The following is a 21,467-nucleotide window of genomic DNA, read 5'->3' on the forward strand; positions in this document are numbered from 1 at the left end:
GCCTTTTTGACATTGGATTTGCCATGGTTTCTTGAATACGACACCAAAAACACAGGAAACAAGAAAAAAATAAATTGGACTTCCTGAAAATTTTTTAATTGTGTGCATCAAAGGACACTGTCAAGAGAGAGAAAAGGCAACTCACAGAACAGGAGAAAATATTTGCAAATCATACCTGAGAAGGTACTAATAGCCAGAATATAAAGAACTACATACAACTCAACAACAAAAAACAAACAACCCAATTTAAAAAATGGGCAAAGGACTTGAATAGATATCTCCCTAAAAAAGTAAAGGACTCTGGTACCAATGCCAATTCAGGGACTGTTGGAGAGGAGATAACCCCCCCAACAACTAATTCTGACATAGCAACAGGCTGTCTGAATTCAAATCTATACTGACACTATCTACCCAGAAATAGCATCAGATTCCACAAATTATCAATCCTGTAGGACTTCCCACACTTCAGAAACATGAACAGTTATCAAAAAGCAGACAGGCAATCTGTTTAAAAAATACCATTTATTATAAAAGGATATAACTCAGAAGCAGCCAGATGAAGAGATGTAAATTGTAAAGTAAGGGTTAAAGCATGAGAAGCTTCTATGTCTTCTTCTGGCCTACAACTCTCCCAACATCTCCACCTGTTCACCAACCCAAAAACTTTCTGAACCCACGTTCTTTGGGGTTTTTATTGAGACTTCATTACATAGGCATGACAGATTAATGCACTGGCCATTGGTGATTAATTCAACATCCAACACCTCTCCCCTCCCCAGAGGTTGGGGGGGGGACTGAAGTTTCACCCCTCTAATCACATGGTTGGCCCTACTGGCCACCAGCCCCCAAAGTCACCCCATTAATATAGCAAAAGATGCATTCATCACTTTCAACATTTAGAAAATATCAACAACTCCTGGAGCTGTAAGTCAGGAACTGTATGAGGAAGACCAAACACATAAGAAAAATATATTTCTTATAAATCAAAACATTACAAAACATACACAAATGGCCAATTAGCACATAAAAAGATGTTCAACATCACAAACCATTAGGGAAATGCAAAAAAGAAGAAGACCTCCATAAAGAGATACCATTTCACACCTACTAAGACAGCTGCAATAGAAGAACAAAAACCGCAAACATTGGTGAGGACATGGAGAAACTGGAACACTCATGCATTGCTGGTGGAAATGTAAAATGGTATAGCTATTGGAGAAAACAATTTAGCAGTTTCTCAGAAGTTAAACACAGAACTACCATATGAGCCAGCAATTCTACTCCTAGGTACATACCCAAAAGAACTGAACCCACGATCCGTTCACAGTAGCAATGTTAGTTAGCTAGGATGCAATGGGGAACCTACTCAAATAAGAAGGCTCAAAGGAAGAAAAAAAAAGGCTGAAAGCTATCAGCAAAGGGGAAGGGGGAAGGAAGGGATAAAAGCAGGGAAGAATATGTTTTGTTTTAGAGAACCAAAAGTCCCAGCCAAGGAGACCCCCGACTAGGTGTTTCACCTCATAACCCCTTAGGTGAGCCACTCTGAGCTGTACTAGAGCTGAGGACAAGCACAGAAGCCCTTGACCTTTAGCTCCTTATATTAAGATCTTCTACTGGCAGAGTTTTCCACCACTTTTTGAACACACATGTGTTTTTTTAACAAGCATGCTGATATGCTAAGCATGTGCAACTGAACTGAAGTATTTATGCAAGCTCCCTGTCCCTGCCCCCTATACACTGAATAAAAGCTTCCTTTACTAACCCCACTCACAAGTGCTTTGGAAACTATCTCCTTGTCTCCTTACTTGTAACAAATAATAAAATGTGTTTTGCTTTCAACACTTTCTGGGGTTGTGTTCAATTTGATGCACCCCAAACCGCAAATCCCTTGAGTTCAGTTACAGCATTATGTACAATAGCTAGAAGGAAGGAAGAACCCACAGTCTATCTACAGATAAATGGATAAACAAAAAGTGGGGTATACATACAACGGAACATTATTCAGCCATAACAGGAGTGAAACTGATCAATGTGACAACATGGATGGACCTGAAAACATTCTGCTCAGTGAAATAAGCCAGACAGAGGACAAACACTGTATGAGGTAGCCACAGCAGCTGAATTGACAGAAAGTAGAACAGAGGTTACCAAGGGTAGGAAGAATGGAAGGAGGAGGTACTATTTAATGATAAAAAGCTTATGCTGGGAATGACAACGCTTTGCTATAGATATTGGTTATGTATACAAAGCATTGTAAATGTAATTAATGCTACTGAATTGTACATTTATAGTTAACATGTTAAATACGTATAAACCACAATTTATAAAATGCAGCAGAAAAAAAAGAGCAGTACTGACAACACATAAATATTAGCGTTGGATGGTGAAGAGGACTATTAGGAACAGAGAAGAAAACACTATATTAATATCCTTAAAAAGGCACAGAATATATCCAGAATATAGAAAAATCTCATAATGGTGGTTGCCTCTAGGAAATAAAATGTGTGGCCAAAGAGAAGGAAGTTGTCACTGTTTACACTCATTTTTACCTTTCACATTTTATACCTTGTACCTGATTATCTATTACAAAAAATAAAGAGGGAGGAAAAAGAACATTGGAATGGGTCTTAAAGGTAATCTAGTTCAATTCTGGAGTTTGGCCAATACAGACACTATACTCTTGTTGAAATTCAAACATCCAATCAGGGAAGAGCTAGAGCAAATAGCAGATACAGATAAGAATGTATTTTGTAAGCGGCAAAGGTAACCACAAAAGAGAAAAAACAATTTTTTAATGGATTTTTAGAGGGCACTCACTGTATGACAAAGGAAATACCACAGATCCATCATGAAAGTTATAATTAAACAATGCCACTAGTGTTCCTCAGTACCACTTCAGGCCCAAGACAAAATTAAATAAACAAGTAGGAGAAAAACATGGAAGAGGAAAAAAATGGAACTAGTAAATATAGTGAGGAGTGGGAACATCTTATCAAGTGCCTGAAGTGTTCTTGGAAAGACTGATGCTCCTGGACGTTCATGTACCCTTCTCCCCATTCTACCCTCCCAACCCCTGAAAACCAACAAATGTCTCACCCAATGACTCTGTCCTCGAAGTTTATCATTTGATTCTCCAACTATTTCTTCCCACACAGCAGCTGTTCGGTCAAAAGAACAAGAAGCCAAAACCTGTCCAAATTCGGGATGGGCCCACGTCACACGCCACACAGATCCACTATGTGTCTGAGGAATTATTAAAAAAACAAAAAAACAAAAAGCTGACTTTACTCATGTTTCATACATACAAAATTTTACTTGAGGAAATACACCACAGATGTGTTTACTTCAATAAGAGCAGAAAACTATTTAATTTCTTTCTTTTTTTTTTTTTTGAGATTTTTTTTTTAATTTATTATTTGACAGAGAGAAACACAGCAAGAGAGAACACATCAGGGGGAGTGGGAGAGGGAGGGGCAGGCTTCCTGCTGAGCAGAGAGGCCGATGCCAGGCTCGATCCCAGGACTCTGGGATCATGATCTGAGCCAAAGGTGGACGCTTAACGACTGAGACACCCAGGCGCCCCTAATTTCACATTTAAATAAAAAGTTAAGTCCTACAAATTTTTAACTTTTAGAAGATATTCTCTACTTAGGATTGTAGCTGTTATGGAGTCAAGTCCTTCTAACATTTTACTAATAAGTAAAAATCCAGCTGGATAAAGTTGACCTCTTCCAGTGCTAACAGAGACTTGCTTCAGAGTTTAGCCTAACCAGGGTTTAAAAATAAAAAATCTACCAGTCCACCACTTTTTTTACTTGCAAATTCCCTCTACAGGAAACAGCCACCTAATAAAATAAATAAGACTAATAAAAATTATTAGCTTCAAAAACCTACCAGTACATAGAAACTGTAGTAATAAAACAATTCCAAAACCTGGCTAGACAGTGGACTATTCCAGGAAAAGCAGCAATGAGCGATCAAATTTAGAGAAGACAAATCCTTGTATTCTGAGAAAACAATCTAAAGCTCAGTAGCATTACCTTTAATATTTGAAAAATGGCAAATTACTATTCTTCAATTCTTCATGTTGACCAATTTAAAAAAAAAGCGAACAGATAGGTCTTAAAGCATTTCACATCCACAGAATTTCATTTGTGCTTTCCAGTAAAGACACAGTATGACAACGAGCTTCAGGACACATATAATGTTTCTAAAGTTTGTTTTACACTTCTGTATATCTAACACTTTCACACTCAACAATCTCAGGTAACTTTCATAACTGTATAACTTCTACATGGTAAATATGTCATCCCAAAGTACATTTTGCACTCTTATTTTTTATCCTTTGTTTTGTTCAGTCTTTTTGTTTCATTTTAAATTCTTATTTATACAGGCTATCAGGTAAAAAATGCACTAGAGCAGTGAGATTTTGTTAAATATTAGATTTCCAGTAAAGTACATCCTAACTAAGAAATAAAGATTGCAGAGATAGTCATAGTCATCAAAATAAAAAGAAAACAACTATATTAACTATCATCAGTTGAACAAAACATGATATATTTACATTTTACTGTTGTTTTTTAAGAGGATTTAAAAACCTACTTAAGTATTTATGAACTAAGTTAAACTAAAAAGCAAGAAATAAGGGTTCCATTTTGGAGTGATATATAGTTCCAGAACTGGATAGAGGTAATAGTTATACCAACATTGTGAATGTAACAAATGCCATCAAATTGTTTATAAAAGATCAAACTACTAATAGATGCCACAACATAAATGAACCACAAGGAAAAGGGAAAGAAGACATTAAGAATTAAGTATTTTAGAATTCCACTTATATGAAATGTCTAGAAAAAGTAAAACTACAAAGACAGAAAATAGGTCAGTGGTTGCCTAGGGCTTTGGTGGGGAATGGGGATTGGTCCCAAAAAGGCAGAAGGGAAATTTCAGGGTTGATGACAGTGTTCTGTACTCCCACAGTCTTTTGGGGGTGCCTGGGTGGCTCAGTGGGTTAAGCCTCTGCCTTCGGCTCAGGTCATGATCTCAGGGTCCTGGGATCGACCCCTGCATCGAGGTCTCTGCTCAACAGGAAGCCTGCTTACCCCTCCCGCTCTGCCTGCCTCTCTGCCTAGTTGTGACCTCTCTCACTATCTGTCAAATAAATTTTAAAAAAAATCGTTATAAAAACTAGACTGTGATGACAGATGCACAAGTGTATAAATTTACTAACATTTGTTGAACTATTTCATTTAAAATTGATGACTCTAGGGGCACCTGGGTGGCTCAGTCAGTTAAGCGCCTGCCCTCGGCTCAGGTCATGATCCCAGAATCCTGGGATCAAGCCTGGCATCAGGCTCCCTGCTCAGAGGGAAGCCTGCTTCTCCCTCCCCCACTCCCCAAGCTTATGTTTACTCTCACTGTGTCTCTCTCTGTCAAATAAATAAATAAAATCTTAAAAAAAAAAAAAGGCTTAAAAAAGTAAATAAATGAAATAAAATTGATGACTCTAATGGTATGTAAAATTCTGAGTAAAGCCGTTTCTAAAAAAAGAAATAGAACTTGTACAAAATATCACAACTATTAAAAATATGCAGGGGCGCCTGGGTAGCTCAGTTGGTTAAGTGTCCGACTCCTGATCTCAGCTCAGGTCTTGATCTCAGCATCATGAGTTCAAGCCCTGTGCTGGGCTCCACACTGGACGAGGAGTCTCCTTAAAAATATATATATATATGTATATGCAAAGGAAAAAGTAAATAAATAAATACTATAATAAATAAAAAAGTAAATAAAATAAATACTGAAATACTAAAAATAGTTTTATTAGAATCCTATAAAATTGTACATTTTCCTACTTTCAAAATTTCTAAAATATATTTCTGTTACTTTAATAGTTAAAAACATAAAATACTTTAAGAATTATACATTTTACAATTTTCTCGAAGATGAATAGTAAGTCACTGATGATACCAAATAAATAGTAAACATCTAAATTTTTTTAAAAGGCACTGTAAAAATACTAACCTTCCAGCTAGCAGTACAATGCCAATCCCCACTTTCACTTTTATCCCAGACCTGTAAAAAAAAAAAAAAAAAAAAGACTTATTTTATTCCTACACAGTCCTACAAACATGAAAAACACTGGATCAGCATTAGGGCAAAAGAAGTGAGCATAAATTCACAAAATAACAACAACCAATAAGTAAACATTCAATCACAAACTGAGAACCTGAGGAGTGCCAGGCACCAGGCTGAGCACTGAGGGGTCAAGGAATCTGTGCTCTCACAGGTAACAAAGACAATTGCAGTTGCAGTCCAGTCTTGTCATTGTACTAGTTATTTTCTACAATGTTGCTGGGAACACTGCATCAGCAAATTCTGAACCACTTGCTCCCAGGAAAAATACAAGGTTAAGATTCACAGGAGCTTGTGGTCACAAAATATTTGTCAACCAATCAATACATAACCTTGTTTTCTGTATGTACCTGTTAAAGACACCTTTTTAGTGTGTATCATTGATTCAATAACACTGAAAGCACAGCTAATAGCAACTCATGTCTGGGGCACCTGGGTGGCTCCATGGGTTAAAGCCTCTGCCTTCGGCTCTGGTCATTATCCCAGGGTCCTGGGATTGAGCCCCGCATCCGGCTCTCTGCTCAGCAGGGAGCCTGCTTCCCTTCCTCTCTCTGCCTGCCTCTCTGCCTACCTGTGATCTCTGTCTGTCAAATAAATAAATAAAATCTTTAAAAAAAAAAAAAAAAGCAACTCATGTCTGAATGAAGCTTTCCTAGCACATTTTCTTTGTAGGGCAATCACAGCCTTCTTGTACCTAGGCACACTAGTCAGCACTTCAGCATGACACCTGGGGACCATTTTAAACAGTGAAACCACCAACAAACAGCAAAAAATAAAAATGTGAAAAATGCAGCAAAAAATAGACAAGGAAAAGGACACTTGTTTACAGAATGACAGTCCAAATAAGAAGGCAGTATCACCCTGTTTAACCTCAGCAGGAAACATGCACATCAGGCAACTCCAATTTTTTGCTACTCTGTCCTCAGGTCAGCAAGAAACTGTGAGTACTGGTTATGGGATTACAAATAAATTGTACAGAGTAGGTAAATTCACAAATACGGAATTTGCTAATAGTGAAGACCAACTGTATATGAAACAAACAAAAGCAAAACACTGGCTCTTACTATCAAGAAAAAATATAGATGACAGGGGCTGCTGGTTGGCTCAGTTGGTTAAGTGTCTGCCTTCGGCTCAGGTCATGATCCCGGAGTCCTGGAATGGAGCCCCATGTTGGGCTCTCTGCTCAACAGAGAGTGTGCTTCTCCCTCTGCCCTTCACCCAACTCGTGCTCTCTCTCTCACTCTCTCTCAAATAAATAAAGAAAATCTTTTAAAAAATAAAAATATACAAATATAGATTACAATAATGAGACAACATTTTAAGCTCCTAAAAAATGTAGTGATGGGGCGCCTGAGTGGCTTAGTCATTTAAGCAGCTGCCTTGGGCTCAGGTCATGATCTCAGGGTCCTCTCTGGAATCCACATGGGGCTCTCTGCTCAGTGGGGAGCCTGCTTCTCCCTCTCCCTGCCACTCAGCCTACCTGTGTGTGAGCGTGCTCTCCCTCTCTGTCAAATAAATAAAATCTTTTTTAAAAAATGATAAATTCCTCAAAAAACGAAAAATAGAACTACCACATGATCCAGCAATTCCACTTCTGGGTACATACACCCAAAAGAGCTGAAGGCAGGGTCTCAAGGAGGTATTTGTATACCCACATTCATAGCAGAATTATCCACAATAGCAAATCATATAAGCAACCCAAGTACACTGACAGATGAATGACAAGCAAAATGCAGTATTTATAAGACACATTCAGCCTTAAAAGGAAAGGAAGCAGGAAGAAATTTTGAAGAACTACATTTTGCCTATCATTCAGCCTTAAAAAGAAAGAAATATTTACAATACATATTCAACCTTAAAGAGGAAGAAAAAATTTTTTTAAGATTTTATTTATTTATCTGGTGCAGAGAGAGAGACAGAGAGAGAGAGAGACAGAGTTCACAACTAGTCAGAGAGACAGGCAGAGAGAGAGGGGGAAGCAGGCTCCCCATTGAGCAGAGAGCCCAATGTGGGGCTCGATCCCAGGACCCCGAGAGATCATGACCTGAGCCGAAGGCAGAGGCTTAACCCACTGAGCCACTCAGGCACCCTGAGGAAGAAAATTCTAACACAGGTTCCAACAGGTGCAAACTTCAAAGACCCTATGCTAAGTGAAATAAGCTAGTCACAAAACAGACAAATATTGTATGATTCCACTTATATGAAGTACCTAGAGTAGTCAAATTCATAGAAAGTAGAATGGGGATTGCTGGGGGTGATGATACGGAGAATGGGTACAGAGTTTCAGTTTTGCAAAATGAAAAGGTTCTGTGGATAGATGGTGGTGATAGTTGCACAAAAATATGAATGTACTTAATACTACTAAACCATACACTTAAACATGGTTACAATGGTAAATTTTATGTTATGTGTATTTCGACACAATTTAAATAAATAAAAGAAAAAAATGTTAATAATGCCTGACATGGATAATGATCCCATCAAATCAACACTCTGGCAGTATAAAATATATTGCAGAACCTTGGAAAAGGCAATCTGCCAATTATTCACAAAAGCTTTTAAAATATTCATACTTGAATGAGGTTAAGAAAATCATTCAAAACACAAGAAATGCTAAAGTAATGAACATTTTAACTGCAATACCACTACTGACAGACAAAACCTACAAAATTGAAAGATTAATTAAGATTCAATAATAAGTGGATAAGGAAAAAATGCATGGCATATTCGGTTAAGAGACAACAATGCAATATTCGACAAGTGGATAGATGAATGGATAAACAAAATGTGTACATATACAACAGAACATTCAATTTTTTTTTAAAGATTTTATTTATTTATTTGACAGACAGAAAGCAGGGGGGAGCTGGAGAGGGAGAAGCAGTGAGCAGGGAGCCCCATGTGGTGTTGATCCCAGAAAGCTACAATCATGACCTGAGTCGAAGGCAGACACCTAACAACTGAGCCACCCAGGCACCCCATCAATCTTTTTTTTTTTTTTTTAAGATTTTATTTATTTGTCAGAGACCGAGTGTGCTGGCACAAGCAGCAGGAGTGGCAAGCAGATAAAAGAGCAGGCTCCCCAGCTGAGTAAGGAGCCAACCTGGAAATTCAGTCCTGCCCCAGGACCAGGGATAATGATCTGAGCCCAAGGGGCAGACCCTCAACCTACGAAGCCACCCAGCCATCCCATTATTATTCAATCTTAATGAAATTCTGTACATGCTCTAAATATGGATGAACCTTGAAAACATCATGGTAACTTGTATGATTACATTTATATGAGATACCCAGCATAGTCAAATTTATACAGAAAGGATTGGAAGTGACCAAAGAAGAGCTGGGGGCAGTGGGGAAGAAGTTACAGAGTAGAATTTTAGTTTAGGATGAAAAGAAAGTGTCAGAGATGAATAGTGGTGATGGCTGCACAACAATGGCAATGTTGTGCTTTATGCCAGTTAACTATAAAATACACTTGGAGATGGTTAGTTTAACACAATAAAAAAAAAAATTCAGGTGACTTAAAACCTTTTAGGAATTACAATGCTATAGTTATTCCATGGATTTGACGATACGATTTTTCAAAAGGGAATATATGTATGTATGTATGTATTTTAGAGCGTGTTTCTGCGGACAGGGGAGGCGGTAATGGGAGGAGAGAACCAGACCCTCGCGGGGCTCAGAGCCCCATGCAGGTCATCTGCCGACTCTGAGATCAGGACCTCAGCTGAGATCAAGAATCCCACGCTCAGGGGCACCTGGGTGGCTCAGCGGGTTAAGCTCAGGTCATGATCCAGGGTCCTGGGATCGAGTCCCGCATCGGGCTCTCTGCTCTGCAGGGAGCCTGCTTCCTCCTCTCTCCCTCTGTCTGCCTCTCTGCCTACTTGTGATCTCTCTCTGTCAAATAAATAAATTAAAAAAAAAAAATTCCACGCTCAACCAACTGAGCCACCCAGGCGCCCCAAAGCAGGTTGTTATTAATAACTATCTTTGAGGGATCGCGGGTATCAAACCTGTCCGTGAAAACTAGTAAAAACGTCCTTCAGATTTTCAGTTATTCTGGAGTCGCCGAGAATACAAACAATCCACACTCCAGCTTTCAACTTCAAAACTACTATCATTTACTGTATAATAATCTCTACAGCTCCTAAATCCCAAATACCATCCTCTTATCCCAGAATTTCTGTTTGTCAGAGCCGTGTACATTTACACGAACTCTAAGAAACAAACATGGATTTAGGTTTCTTCCACGGGGAAAAGGCACACAGCACTTGAGACAACACTGCAAACGGACTGCATGACAAGTCGCAAGGCCAGGTCCTCTGGCTGAACCAGTGTGGTAACAGCACAACCACCCCCAAACCCGCGCGGTCTGAAAAGCCCCTCACGCAGACAAGGCTCGGGTTCTCTCGGCCTGCGCGGGCTGGAACACGCGCGCTCCCAAGGCTCCCAGTGGCAGGAGCGCGCACGTGGCTACGACGCCCGCCCTCCCAGTCCGCGCAGGCGCAAAGCAGCGCGCTACCTCCCACCCCGAGAAGGGGGCGGCTATGACCCACAATGCTGAGGCAAGGCTGGCGGAGCAAACCCGCTGCCCGCCCGCCCTGGGCTCCAAACCTCGTGCCCAGCGGCACGCCTCAAAATCGGCGGGTAGTCCTCTTTCCAAGCGCGGCTCGCTCCGGTCTAATAGGGAGTCGTGCACGTTCTCACTTCCCCCCTTTCTGGGCCCGGTCCCACCCCAAGGCTCCGCGCACACCTTGACGCTCTGGTCGCTGGAGCAGGTAGCCATCCGTCGCCCGTGGAAGTCGAAAGAGACATCATGGATGAGATCTTTATGGTCCGCCGGGATGTGGCGCGCCACAAACATGGCTTCCGTCAGGCCGCGCCTCCTCGATCTGCCCCTCCCACCACCAAAGAGGGCGGCCGCGGCGGCGCGGAGACTGCAGCCCACCGGGACCCCGCCGCCGACAGGGTGCGCACGGCGCGTGGCCCGCGCGCCCCGGAGCCGTGCATCCCGCCCCTTTACCCGTCATGCCCCGAGAGGCCGCGGGGAGGGCGACTGCGCCTGCGCGGCCTGAAAAAAAGTCCCACGGCGGTAAGGCCGTAGGAGACCGAGCTTTGCTGTGCTGTAATAAAGTTTAAAAGAATTAGTTGTTAAAGTATGATTATTGGGAAAAGTGAGAAAGTTAGAAAAAACCATCCACAGCCGTGGGATTTGAGTCAGTATTGGTTAGTGACTAAGCCCCAACCCAGACACTGGCTCAGAGCAAGTGAAGACGGAGGGGCGCTTTTCCGGGACAATTAAAGGGCAAGGAAGGGTGGAAATATGTCTGAGGAGTCCAGACTCAGCCGAAACGTAAAGGCAGGAGGGATGGAGTTGAGAGGGAAAAACCGAGGGATTTGGGAGGTTGAAGAGCTGGTGTGAAAAAGAGAAAAGGTAAGGATCCAAAGTCACCAAAATGGTTTAAAGTTTACACAGAGCAGGCGTTTGGTGTCAAGAACCAAGATATGGGCAATGGGAGACTAGAAGTTTCAAAAGTTCTTTATGAAGAAACTCAAGTCACCTAAAAAAATAGCAGTATCCAAAACGAACTGGAAGACTGAGATGTCTGGAGCCAGAGTTCTCAAAAAAGAAATAAGTCAAACAAGCAAAACAAAAAAACCCTGGGAAGAGATCCCTGGAAAAGAGCCCTCAAATCAATGATTTTGTCAAAGCCCGGAAGTGGAGGAATACGGATTTCTCTTGGCCTATCTGAAAGTAGAGCATTCCTATAAAACCTTTACTAAGATGGGATGGTTTCGGACCCCAAAAATAAATACTTTGGGGCTTTTCTGATAGCACCTTAGGGTCACATCTTGTTAATGGATGCACAAAAATAAATCAACATAAGGAACAGATGTTCACACACACAGTTCAAAGCTTTGGCAGTCTGACGTTCAGATGCTGTTTAGCTCCCAGGGAAGAAGCTCTGCATCCCCGCTGATGGCTCACGGTTACTGCCGCTTCTATGACAGCTAGCTGCAAAACAAACACTGGATCTTTCTGCAAAAGTAAAAAATCCCCTTTAGATTTTTTTGTTGTTAACAAAAACAGGTACTGATGTAGGTCTTGCATGAAAGCGAAGTGCTGTAACATGAACTTTCGAAAAGAGGAGCATGCCTCTATTCTGCAGAGAGTGTAGCGATTTAGGGTGTTTTGTTTATCAGGGATTCTAGAGGGCTTATGGTAAAATGAGGATGGGAAATGGTGGAATATTTGGAGAATGAAAATAGGGGGAAAAAAATCTCAAAAATAAGCCCGCAGAAAGGGTTTATATTTTGGATTATGGCCAGGAATGAGAAATGACAAGAATGTGGGGCATAATGAGATTAGCAGGCTAGAAAGTTTTCAAAATAATTAGTCCCAGGTGTCCTTCAATGGATTGCAGAGAAACCTGCAGAGGGAGGTGGAGAAATGACTTAGCCTTTCTGGAATTTTTTTTTTTTTTTTTTTTTTGCTTGCCCTTTTTTTTTTTTTATTTTTTTTTTTTTTAAACTAAAAATAGGGACGCCTGGGTGGCTCAGTTGGTTAAGCAGCTGCCTTCAGCTCAGGTCATGATCCCAGCGTCCTGGGATCGAGTCCCACATCTGGCTCCTTGCTCGGCAGGGAGCCTGCTTCTCTCTCTGCCTCTGCCTGCCCGTGCTCGCTTGCTCTCTCTCTCTCTCTCTCTCTGACAAATAAATAAATAAAATCCTTAAAAAATATAAAATAAAATAAAATAAAAATAATAAGATTTGGGGGCACCTGGGTGGTTCAGTCAGTAAAGCATCCTACTCTTGATTTTGGCTCAGATCATGATCTCAGGGTTGTGAGTTTGAGCTCCATGTTGGGCTCTACTCTGAGCATGGAGCCTGCTTGAGATTATTCTCTTCCCCCACCACACCCCCTCTCTCAAAAAAAAGAAAGAAAGAAAGAAAAGAAAAGAAAAAGTAAGATGTTACTGACAGTTTAACAGACTCCAAATCTGTGAGTTGCCAGTATGATTACTAATAACAGCTGTGACTGCTTTAAGGTCAAAGAGACTCATTTCCAAAAACAGTACTCACAAAATTCAATCAATTTAGAAATGTTCTAAAACTTTTTGAAGTTTTATTTATTTAAGTAATCACTCTCCCCCATGTGGAGCTTGAACTCACAACCCTGAGATCAAGAGTCATATGCTCTTCTGACTGAGCCAGCCAAGTGTCCCTAAAAGGTCTAAAACTTTTTAAAAATATTCTTTAAATTAGGGGTGCCTGTGCATCACACGTTTATAGCAGCAATATCCATAATAGTCAAACTATGGAAAGAGCCTAGATGTCCATTGACAGATAAATGGATAAAGAAGATGTGGGGTGTGTGTGTGTGTGTGTGTGTGGAGAGAGAGAGAGAGAGAGAGAGAGAGAGGAATATTATGTAGCCATCAAAAATGAAATCTTGCCACTGCAATGACAGGGCTGGAACCAGAAGGTATTACACTAAATGAAATAAGTCAGTCAGAGAAAGACAATTATCATTTGATCTCGCTGAGTTATGGAATTTAATAAACAAGGCAGAAAGAAGATCATAGGGGAAGAGAGGAAAAAATGAAACAAGACGAAACTAGAGAGGGAGACAAACCATGAAAAGACACTTAGAAAAAAAATCTTAGGAAGCAAAGAGGATTGCTGGAGGGGAGGGGGTTGGGCGATGGGCTACCTGGGTGAAGGACATTGGGGAGAGTATGTACTGTAATGAGTACCGGCTGCTTGTTATATAAGACTGATGAATCCCAGACCTGTACCCCTGAAACAAATAATACATTATTTGTTAATTATTTTTTAATTTTAAAAATAATACATTAGTGGCGCCTGGGTGGCTAAGTCAGTTAAGCATCTGCCCTCAGCTCAGGTCATGATCCCAGCATCCTGGGATGGAGCCCCACATCGGGCCCCCTGCTGAGCAGGGAGCCTTCTTCTCCTTCTCCTCCCCACTCATGCTCCCTCTCCTCTCTCTCTGTCTCTCTATAAAAAATAAATAAATTTTAAAAATATATCTTTTAATTAAAAAACATTTTTAAAGCTCAGAGACAGTAAACAGATCAATTTGCCAGAGATTATCCAAGTGGAGGGTTGAATAGGTGAAGTACAAGAGATTTTTTTTAAGACTATTTATTAGAGTAGCTTTCAGTTCACAGTAAAATTGAGCAGAAAATACATAGAGTTCTCATATACAAGCCTTCTCTACCCCCACACACAGTAGTGTTAATGGATGCTAGCAACTATCAATTGCTAGCAACACAGTAGTACAGTTGTAATAATTGATGAACTATAACTGACTCATCATCATCACCATCACCCAGAGTCTATAGTTTCCCTTGAGGTTTACTCTGGGTAAATGTATATTGTATATTCTATGGGTTTTGACAAATGCATGGTGACATATACCCGCCATTGTAGTATCATACAGAATAGTTTTACTGTTTTACCAATTCTCTGTGCTCCGCCCTCCCCCCAACGCCTGAAAACCACTGATCAATCATCACCAAGTTTTTTCTTTTCCAGGATGTCATAAAGTTGTAACCAGAGTACATAGCCTTCCCTGATCAACTTTTTTCACTTAGTAATGTATAAGTTTCCCCCACATCTTTTTAGGACTTGATAGCTTTTTTTTTTTTTTAGCACTGAATAATATTTTTCTATTAATGTATAGCTGACTTTATTTTTTTGAAGTATAGTTGAAGCTCTGAATAATGTTTCATTGTCTGGATGTACCACAGTTTATCAATCCATTCACTTACTAAAGGACATCTTGTTTGCTTCTAAGTTTTGGCAATTATGAACAAAGCAGCTATAGATATCCATGTGCAGGTTTTATGTGGACATGAATTTTCAATTCTTTGGACATACACCAAGGACTTTCATTGAAATATCTTATGGTAACAGTCTGTTTAGTTTTGCAAGAAACCACCAAACTTTCTTCCAAGCTGCCTGTACCATTTTGCATTCCCACCAGCAATGAATGAGAGTTCCTGTTGCTCACATCATCACAAGCATCTGGTGTCGTGTTTTGGATTTTCATCATTTAACAGGTGTGTAGTGGTATCTCATTATTGTTTTAATTCGCATTTCTTTGATGGCATATGATATGGATCATCTTTTCATATGATTATTTTCTGTCTGTTAATTTTCTTTGCTGAGGTGTCCAAGTCTTTTGCCTTGTCCACCCCTGCTTTTTTATCAGGTTTCTGTTTTATTTTTGAGTTTTAAGAGTTCTTGGTGAATTTTGGATAATAGTCCTTCATCAGATGTGTCTTTTGCACATATTTTCTCTCACTTTGTGGCTTATCTTATCATTCTCTTGGCCATTTCTTACATAATTATTGTAAGACTATTTATTGTAAGAAATGTTGGAGGGACACCTGGGTGGTTCAGTCTGTTAAGCATCTGCCTTCAGCTCAGGTCATGATCTGAGGGTCCTGGGATCAGGCCCTGTGTTGGGCTCCCTGCTTGGCAGGGAGTTTATGCCCTCTCCCTCTGCCCCTCCCCCTGCTCACTCTCTGTCTGTGTCTGTCTCTCCCAAATAAGTAAAATCTTTAAAAGAAAGGAAGGAAGGAAGGAAAGAAGGAAGAAATGTTTGAAATACAAGTTTATGTAGGGGCACCTGGGTGGCTCAGTCAGTTAAGCACCTGCCTTCAGCTCATGTCATGATCCTGGAGTCTTGAGATCCAGCCCCTCCTAGGGCTCCTGACCAGCGGGGAGTCTGCTTCTCCCTCTGCCCCTCACTCCACGCATGCTCTCTCTTTCTTGCTCTCACTCTCTCTCTCAAAAAAACAGTCTTTTAAAAATAAAGTTTATATAGAGTAAAAAGATAAGGTTCCCTTTCATCCCACTATCTAATCTTCCTACCCAAAAGATATGATTGTTACTGTGTTACCCCTTCACACATTTTCTAAGGATTTACAGAACATAAAACATATATGTGTACCTAGTATCAGAAAGTTTGAGTTTTTGAAAATAAATTTACAAATATTATACCATTTTTGGCTTTTTAAAAAATATCCAGTATGTCTTAGAGATCTTTCTACATGGCCCCAGTTCATTCTTTCAGTCTTGTAACCTATGCATTCCAAAATATGGATGAATTGTGGTTTATTTAACCATTCTCCTACTAATGTACTAACATGTGAAGACCACCATAGTAAGTTCATATAAGTTTAATTATATGTGCTGCTAGTTTTTCTTCATGTAATTGTACATGTTTCTCATTAGGCTCAGTAAATCTTTTAACAGACTCTTATACTATTATGAATGGGCTATCTTTGGGGGGTAGAACTCTTTTTTTCTATATTGTTTATAAGAAAGCTATTACATTTTGTTTGTATATTTTTAAAAAAGATTTATTCATGGGGTTCCTGGGTGACTCAGTTGGTTAAGCATCTGTCTTCGGCTCAGGTTATGATCTCAGGATCCTGGGCTCGAGCCCCATATCAGGCTCTCTGCTCCATGGCGAGTCTGCTCCCATCTTTCCCTCTGTGCCTCCCCTGCTCATGCTCTCCCCCTCTCTCTCTCAAATAAAGAAATAAAATCTTTTTTTTTTAAAGATTTTATTTATTTATTTGACAGACAGAGATCACAAGTAGGCAGAGAGGCAGGCAGAGAGAGAGGAGGAAGCAGGCTCCCTGCTGAGCAGAGAGCCCGATGCGGGACTCGATCCCAGGACCCTGAGATCACGACCTGAGCCGAAGGCAGCGGCTTAACCCACTGAGCCACCCAGGCGCCCCAAGAAATAAAATCTTTTTAAAAAAATATTTATTCAGTTATTTGGGAGGGAGTGAGGGAAGAGGCATAGGGAGAAAATATCCAAGCTAACTCCCACTCAGTGCAGAGCCTGACACAGCGCTCAATCCCATGAACCATGAGATCAGGATCTGAACCAAAGCCAAGAGTCCAATCCCCAGCCAAATGAGCCACCCAGGCACCCCTGAAATTTGTATGTTTATATTTATTCCTTTATTGGGCCCTTAGTTCATTTGGCTTCTACATTGAATTTCTTGGGTATATAGCTAAAAAAAATCATACCAGGCACAAATAAGGAGTTATAGATACTTTGTATCAGTCAGTATTCAATCACAAAAACAGTATCCATTCAAGTTCTTTGAAACAGGGAATTCAACACTGGGAAATTGGTTATAAATACATTGGAAGTATAAGTTAAGAACAAAAAGGGAACAGAGAGATTAATAACTGCAGGAAACCCATCCCACCCTTAGGGCAGGAAAAGTGAAGGGGAAAATAGCGCCCGTCATCTACCCCCACGCGCAAATGTTGGAACCTCAGCAACAGGCAGAAAGCCTGAAGCTAACTCTCCAGATGATTCCGTAGGGGTCCGACGGCAGCCACAGCCAAAGGAGCAAGGGCCACAAGATTCTGCACAGCTGAGGTTCTTGGAGCCTCTGCTGCAAATGCAGAAGCCAGAGAAGAGTGCTACTGCTACTGTTTCTGTTAGAATCCCACTCCCAAGCAGGAAGCCAGGCTTGCTATTTGCCATCTGAGATGCCTCCACAGGAAAGGAAAAAAGCTCCAACCTTTCTCTCAGGTTCCAATCTCCTACCAGAGTCTCTAGTAGGAAGAACCTGACTAGGGAGAGCTGGTAAGAGTCTGGGAAGACAACAGAGGTTTCCAGTTCCCTGTATTATGGAAAGAAAAAAGGGTGGGATAATAAAACTAGTGCTGACTCTCATAGAGTGTTGATTAATAGCTATGGCCATACTTATCTTGTTACTAATGTTAACAAAACTGCTTTTAATGTGGTAGAATTTCTTGAAAGTATGAATTTCTATTTCTAGCTTCTGAGAATCTTAATTAGGAATTAGTGTTTTCAGGGCACCTGGGTGGCTTAGTCAGTTAAACATCTGCCTTTGGCTCAGGTCATGATCCTGGGGTCCTGGGATCAGGCCCTGCATGGGGCTGTCTCCTCAGTGGGGAGCCTGCTTCTCCCTCTCCCTCTGTTCCCTTACCTGCTTGTGCTTGCTCTCACTCTCTCTCTCTCTCTTGCAAATAAATAAATAAATAAATAAATTTTTAAAAAGGGATTAGTGTTTTATCACCTTTTTCATATCAGTACATTAATAAATTTGCTAATGCTGAACCATTATTGTCCTAATACATGGCTGGTAATTCACTAATATTTTATTTAGGATTTTTGCCTCTATCTTTACAAGGAACATAGGCAGACAGTTTGTGTGCACATTACATGCACACATGCATGCTGTTCTTGTCCTTTTATGGTTTCTGAATTAGATTAACCAAAAATAAGTCAGGAAGTTTTCACCTTTTTCTGTTCTGGACTAGTTTAAATAACATTAGGACAACTGTTCTAAAATATTTTGTGGATGACATGCACAAAATTATATAGGCCTGATACCTTTGGTAGTGAGGAAGTGGTTAATTTTAATTACGTTTAAGTTTTTAAAAAATTCGTGATCTTTTGGGATGCCTGGGTGGCTCAGTTGGTTGGACGACTGCCTTCGGCTCAGGTCATGATCCTGGAGTCCCGGGATCGAGTCCTGCATCGGACTCCTAGCTCCATGGAGAGTCTGCTTCTCTCTCTGACCTTCTCCTCGCTCATGCTCTCTCTCACTGTCTCTCTCTCAAGTAAATAAATAAAATCTTTAAAAAAAAAAATTCGTGATCTTTTTAGATTTCCCACCTTTCCAAGTCAATTTTCGTCATCATTTTCCTTTAAAAAGCAATCATTTCACTAAGATTTTAAATATCTCAATATAGAATGACATCTGGTAATTTCTTATAATCAAAAAATCTCCATAATTGATGTAATGCTTTTTTTCTTGTTTCTATTGTGTTGTCTTATTTCTTTTTTTCTAAGCATTTTTTAAAAAGATTTTATTTATTTATTTGACAGAGAGAGACAGCAAGAGAGGGAACACAAGCAAGGGGAGTGGGAGAGAGAAAAGCAAGCTTCCTGCAGAGCAGGGAGCCTGATAAGGGTCCTCGATCCCAGGACCCCAGGATCATGACCTGAGCCAAAGGCAGACACTTAACAACTGGGCCACCCAGGCACCCCTAAACATTTTACTTTTTAATGAAGTAAAATATACATTCCAAAATGTACACATAATCATAAGTATACAGTTTGCTGAATTTTCCAAACTGAACACATCAATGTAGTCATTTTTAGATCAAGAAATAGTACATGACCAGCACCCCAAAAGAGGTGCTTATATTCCCTTCTGGTCATTATACCCCTGCCCCAAGGGTAACCACTATCCTCATTTCCAATAGCATAAATTAGTGTGATGGTTAATTTTATGTGCCAGCTTGGCTAAGCTATGGTGCCCAGTTGTTCAAATAGTAGTCCAGATGTTGCTGTGAAGTAACAGCACATTTGTAGGTGTGATTAACATCCATAATCACTTAACTTTAAGTAGAGATTAGCGTAAATGAGGTAAATGTGCTTCATCCATTCAGCTGAAAGGCTTGCAAGCAAAGACTGAGGTTTCCCAGGGGAAAATAAGGACTTCAGCCTTGAGACTAAAACACAGAAATGGTGCCTGAGTTTCCAGTTTTCTTGCCTGTTCTAGGATTTCATATTTGCCAGCCCCCACAATCACATAAGCCAATTCCCTAAAATACATAGAGATCAGAACCAGTAGAAAATATATATCTGGAAAATTCTTTTTTTTTTTAAGATTTTATTTATTTATTTGACACAGAGTGAGAGAGAGAGCGCACAAACAAGCAAGGGGACTAGCAGGCAGAGGGAGAAGCAGGCCCCCACAGAGCAGGGGGAGCCCCATGTGGGACTTGATCCCAGAACTCTGGAATCATGCCTGAGCTGAAGGCAGTCGCTCAACCAACTGAGCCACCCAGGTGCCCCATATGTCTGGAAAATTCTGGTACAGATTTTAATACCAAGAGTGGTTCTAAAGAAAGAAAGTCTTGAGAATGAATTTTCTGAATTATTTCTCTAATCTGAATATATGTAAAGGCAATAATGACTCTAATCCCAGAAGGGAGAGGGGACTTCAATAGTCCATGGCAAGATGTTGCAAAACAGATGCCCAAAATATCAACATTGGATACTCCTAGTCAAATGCGTATGAGAAATAAAGTTCTGAGGTGTACCATATATTTGATACCTGAGAATCTTTTTGTTAAACTAATGAGACTGGCTGGTTACTCTTATCTGTGCCAGAAAAATAGGGAAAGAAAAGGATGAGCTCAGGACTTCAAATTTCCAGCTCAAGCACCACATAACTAACTAGAAAGTTTCTGTGACTGCCCTGAAAGAATCTTTTATGTCTTTTCACTGTAGTCAGACCAACTTGAGTTCACTCCTTGGTGAGTCACAGATACACCAGGTGGAGTTGTCACACAAAGTAAACTTTATTTGAAGCAAATAAGATCACAGGAAATAGCTTCCAAAGCCATTAACTCTCCAAGAGAGGTTAAATGGGTAATTCCTTTTATTTAGGGTTAGGATGAATATTTAGATAGAGAAGTCTTGCCATTGTGTGTAGAGGCAGGCATAGGGTCATACATGCACCTTAAGGAAACGTTTCTATACATACCTTGTATGTTATGTAAATGAGGCTGGTGCTCCTCCTTGGGTGGAGATTTTAGTATTAAAATGAGGTGAAGGCGATTGCCTATCATTCAAGGGGTCACTCCACCATCTGTCTGCACAGGTAGGAGTCAGGGCTTTAGCTTGAAGGGTCTGGGTGGTCTGGGCCAGCAGGAGGTCTTGCCTGAGGTGTGGTTTCAGGTTTCACGAGCCTGACTTAAGAGGTAAGCCAGAAAGAAGAGCTTAAGGAAAAATATAAGACAAGAGGTTAGTGAGTATAAGCAGATGGGCAGTAAAGATCGGGTCTTGGGGTTGAGCTGGTGATGTCACCACAGAGCTGAGATTTCTGAAAATCGAATCCAGAGTCTCATCCTGCAGGTCGTTCAATTACAATACAAATTGAATCCCCAATCTCACAGGGAACTGCTGCAAGGTCATGGATTGGGGAAAAAATAAGACCCTGAAAATTGGAATGGATACATATGGATAGAGTCTGATGAAGCTAAGAACATTGAGCCCTAAATTATATGTCTTATTTGTTGGTAGAAGCAACTCTTCTGGGGCACTTGGGAGGCTCAGTCTGCCTTCTGCTCAGGTCATGATCTCAGGGTCCTCCAGTGGAGACCTGCATCAGGCTCCCTGCTCAGTGGAGAGCCTACTTCTCCCTCTCCTCCTAGCTGCCAGTCCCCCTGCTTGTGCTCTCTTTGTCAAATAAATCAATAATACAATCTTAAAAAAAAAAAAAAAGAAAAAG

The 21,467-nt window shown here is 40.5% G+C and overlaps 1 protein-coding gene across 2 annotated transcripts in view; it reads right to left on the reverse strand.

The window, feature by feature from the left end:
* The window catches only part of SEH1L (SEH1 like nucleoporin), a 29,053-nt gene extending 17,904 nt beyond the window's left edge, over positions 1-11,149 (reverse strand). For both annotated transcript variants that reach the window (XM_004742668.3, XM_004742669.3), the window contains exons 1-3: positions 10,886-11,149; positions 6,022-6,072; positions 3,097-3,243 (exon numbers count right to left, since the gene is read on the reverse strand). In XM_004742668.3, coding sequence (XP_004742725.1) covers positions 3,097-3,243; positions 6,022-6,072; positions 10,886-10,996 — 309 coding nt within the window. In that variant the 5' untranslated portion in view covers positions 10,997-11,149. The remainder of the gene's footprint in view (positions 1-3,096; positions 3,244-6,021; positions 6,073-10,885) is intronic.
* Positions 11,150-21,467: the final 10,318 nt, after the last annotated feature.

Source organism: Mustela putorius, unplaced genomic scaffold, assembly GCF_011764305.1.
Source record: "Mustela putorius furo isolate JIRA1106 unplaced genomic scaffold, ASM1176430v1.1 tig00003858_pilon_pilon_pilon, whole genome shotgun sequence".
Lineage (NCBI taxonomy): Eukaryota > Metazoa > Chordata > Mammalia > Carnivora > Mustelidae > Mustela > Mustela putorius.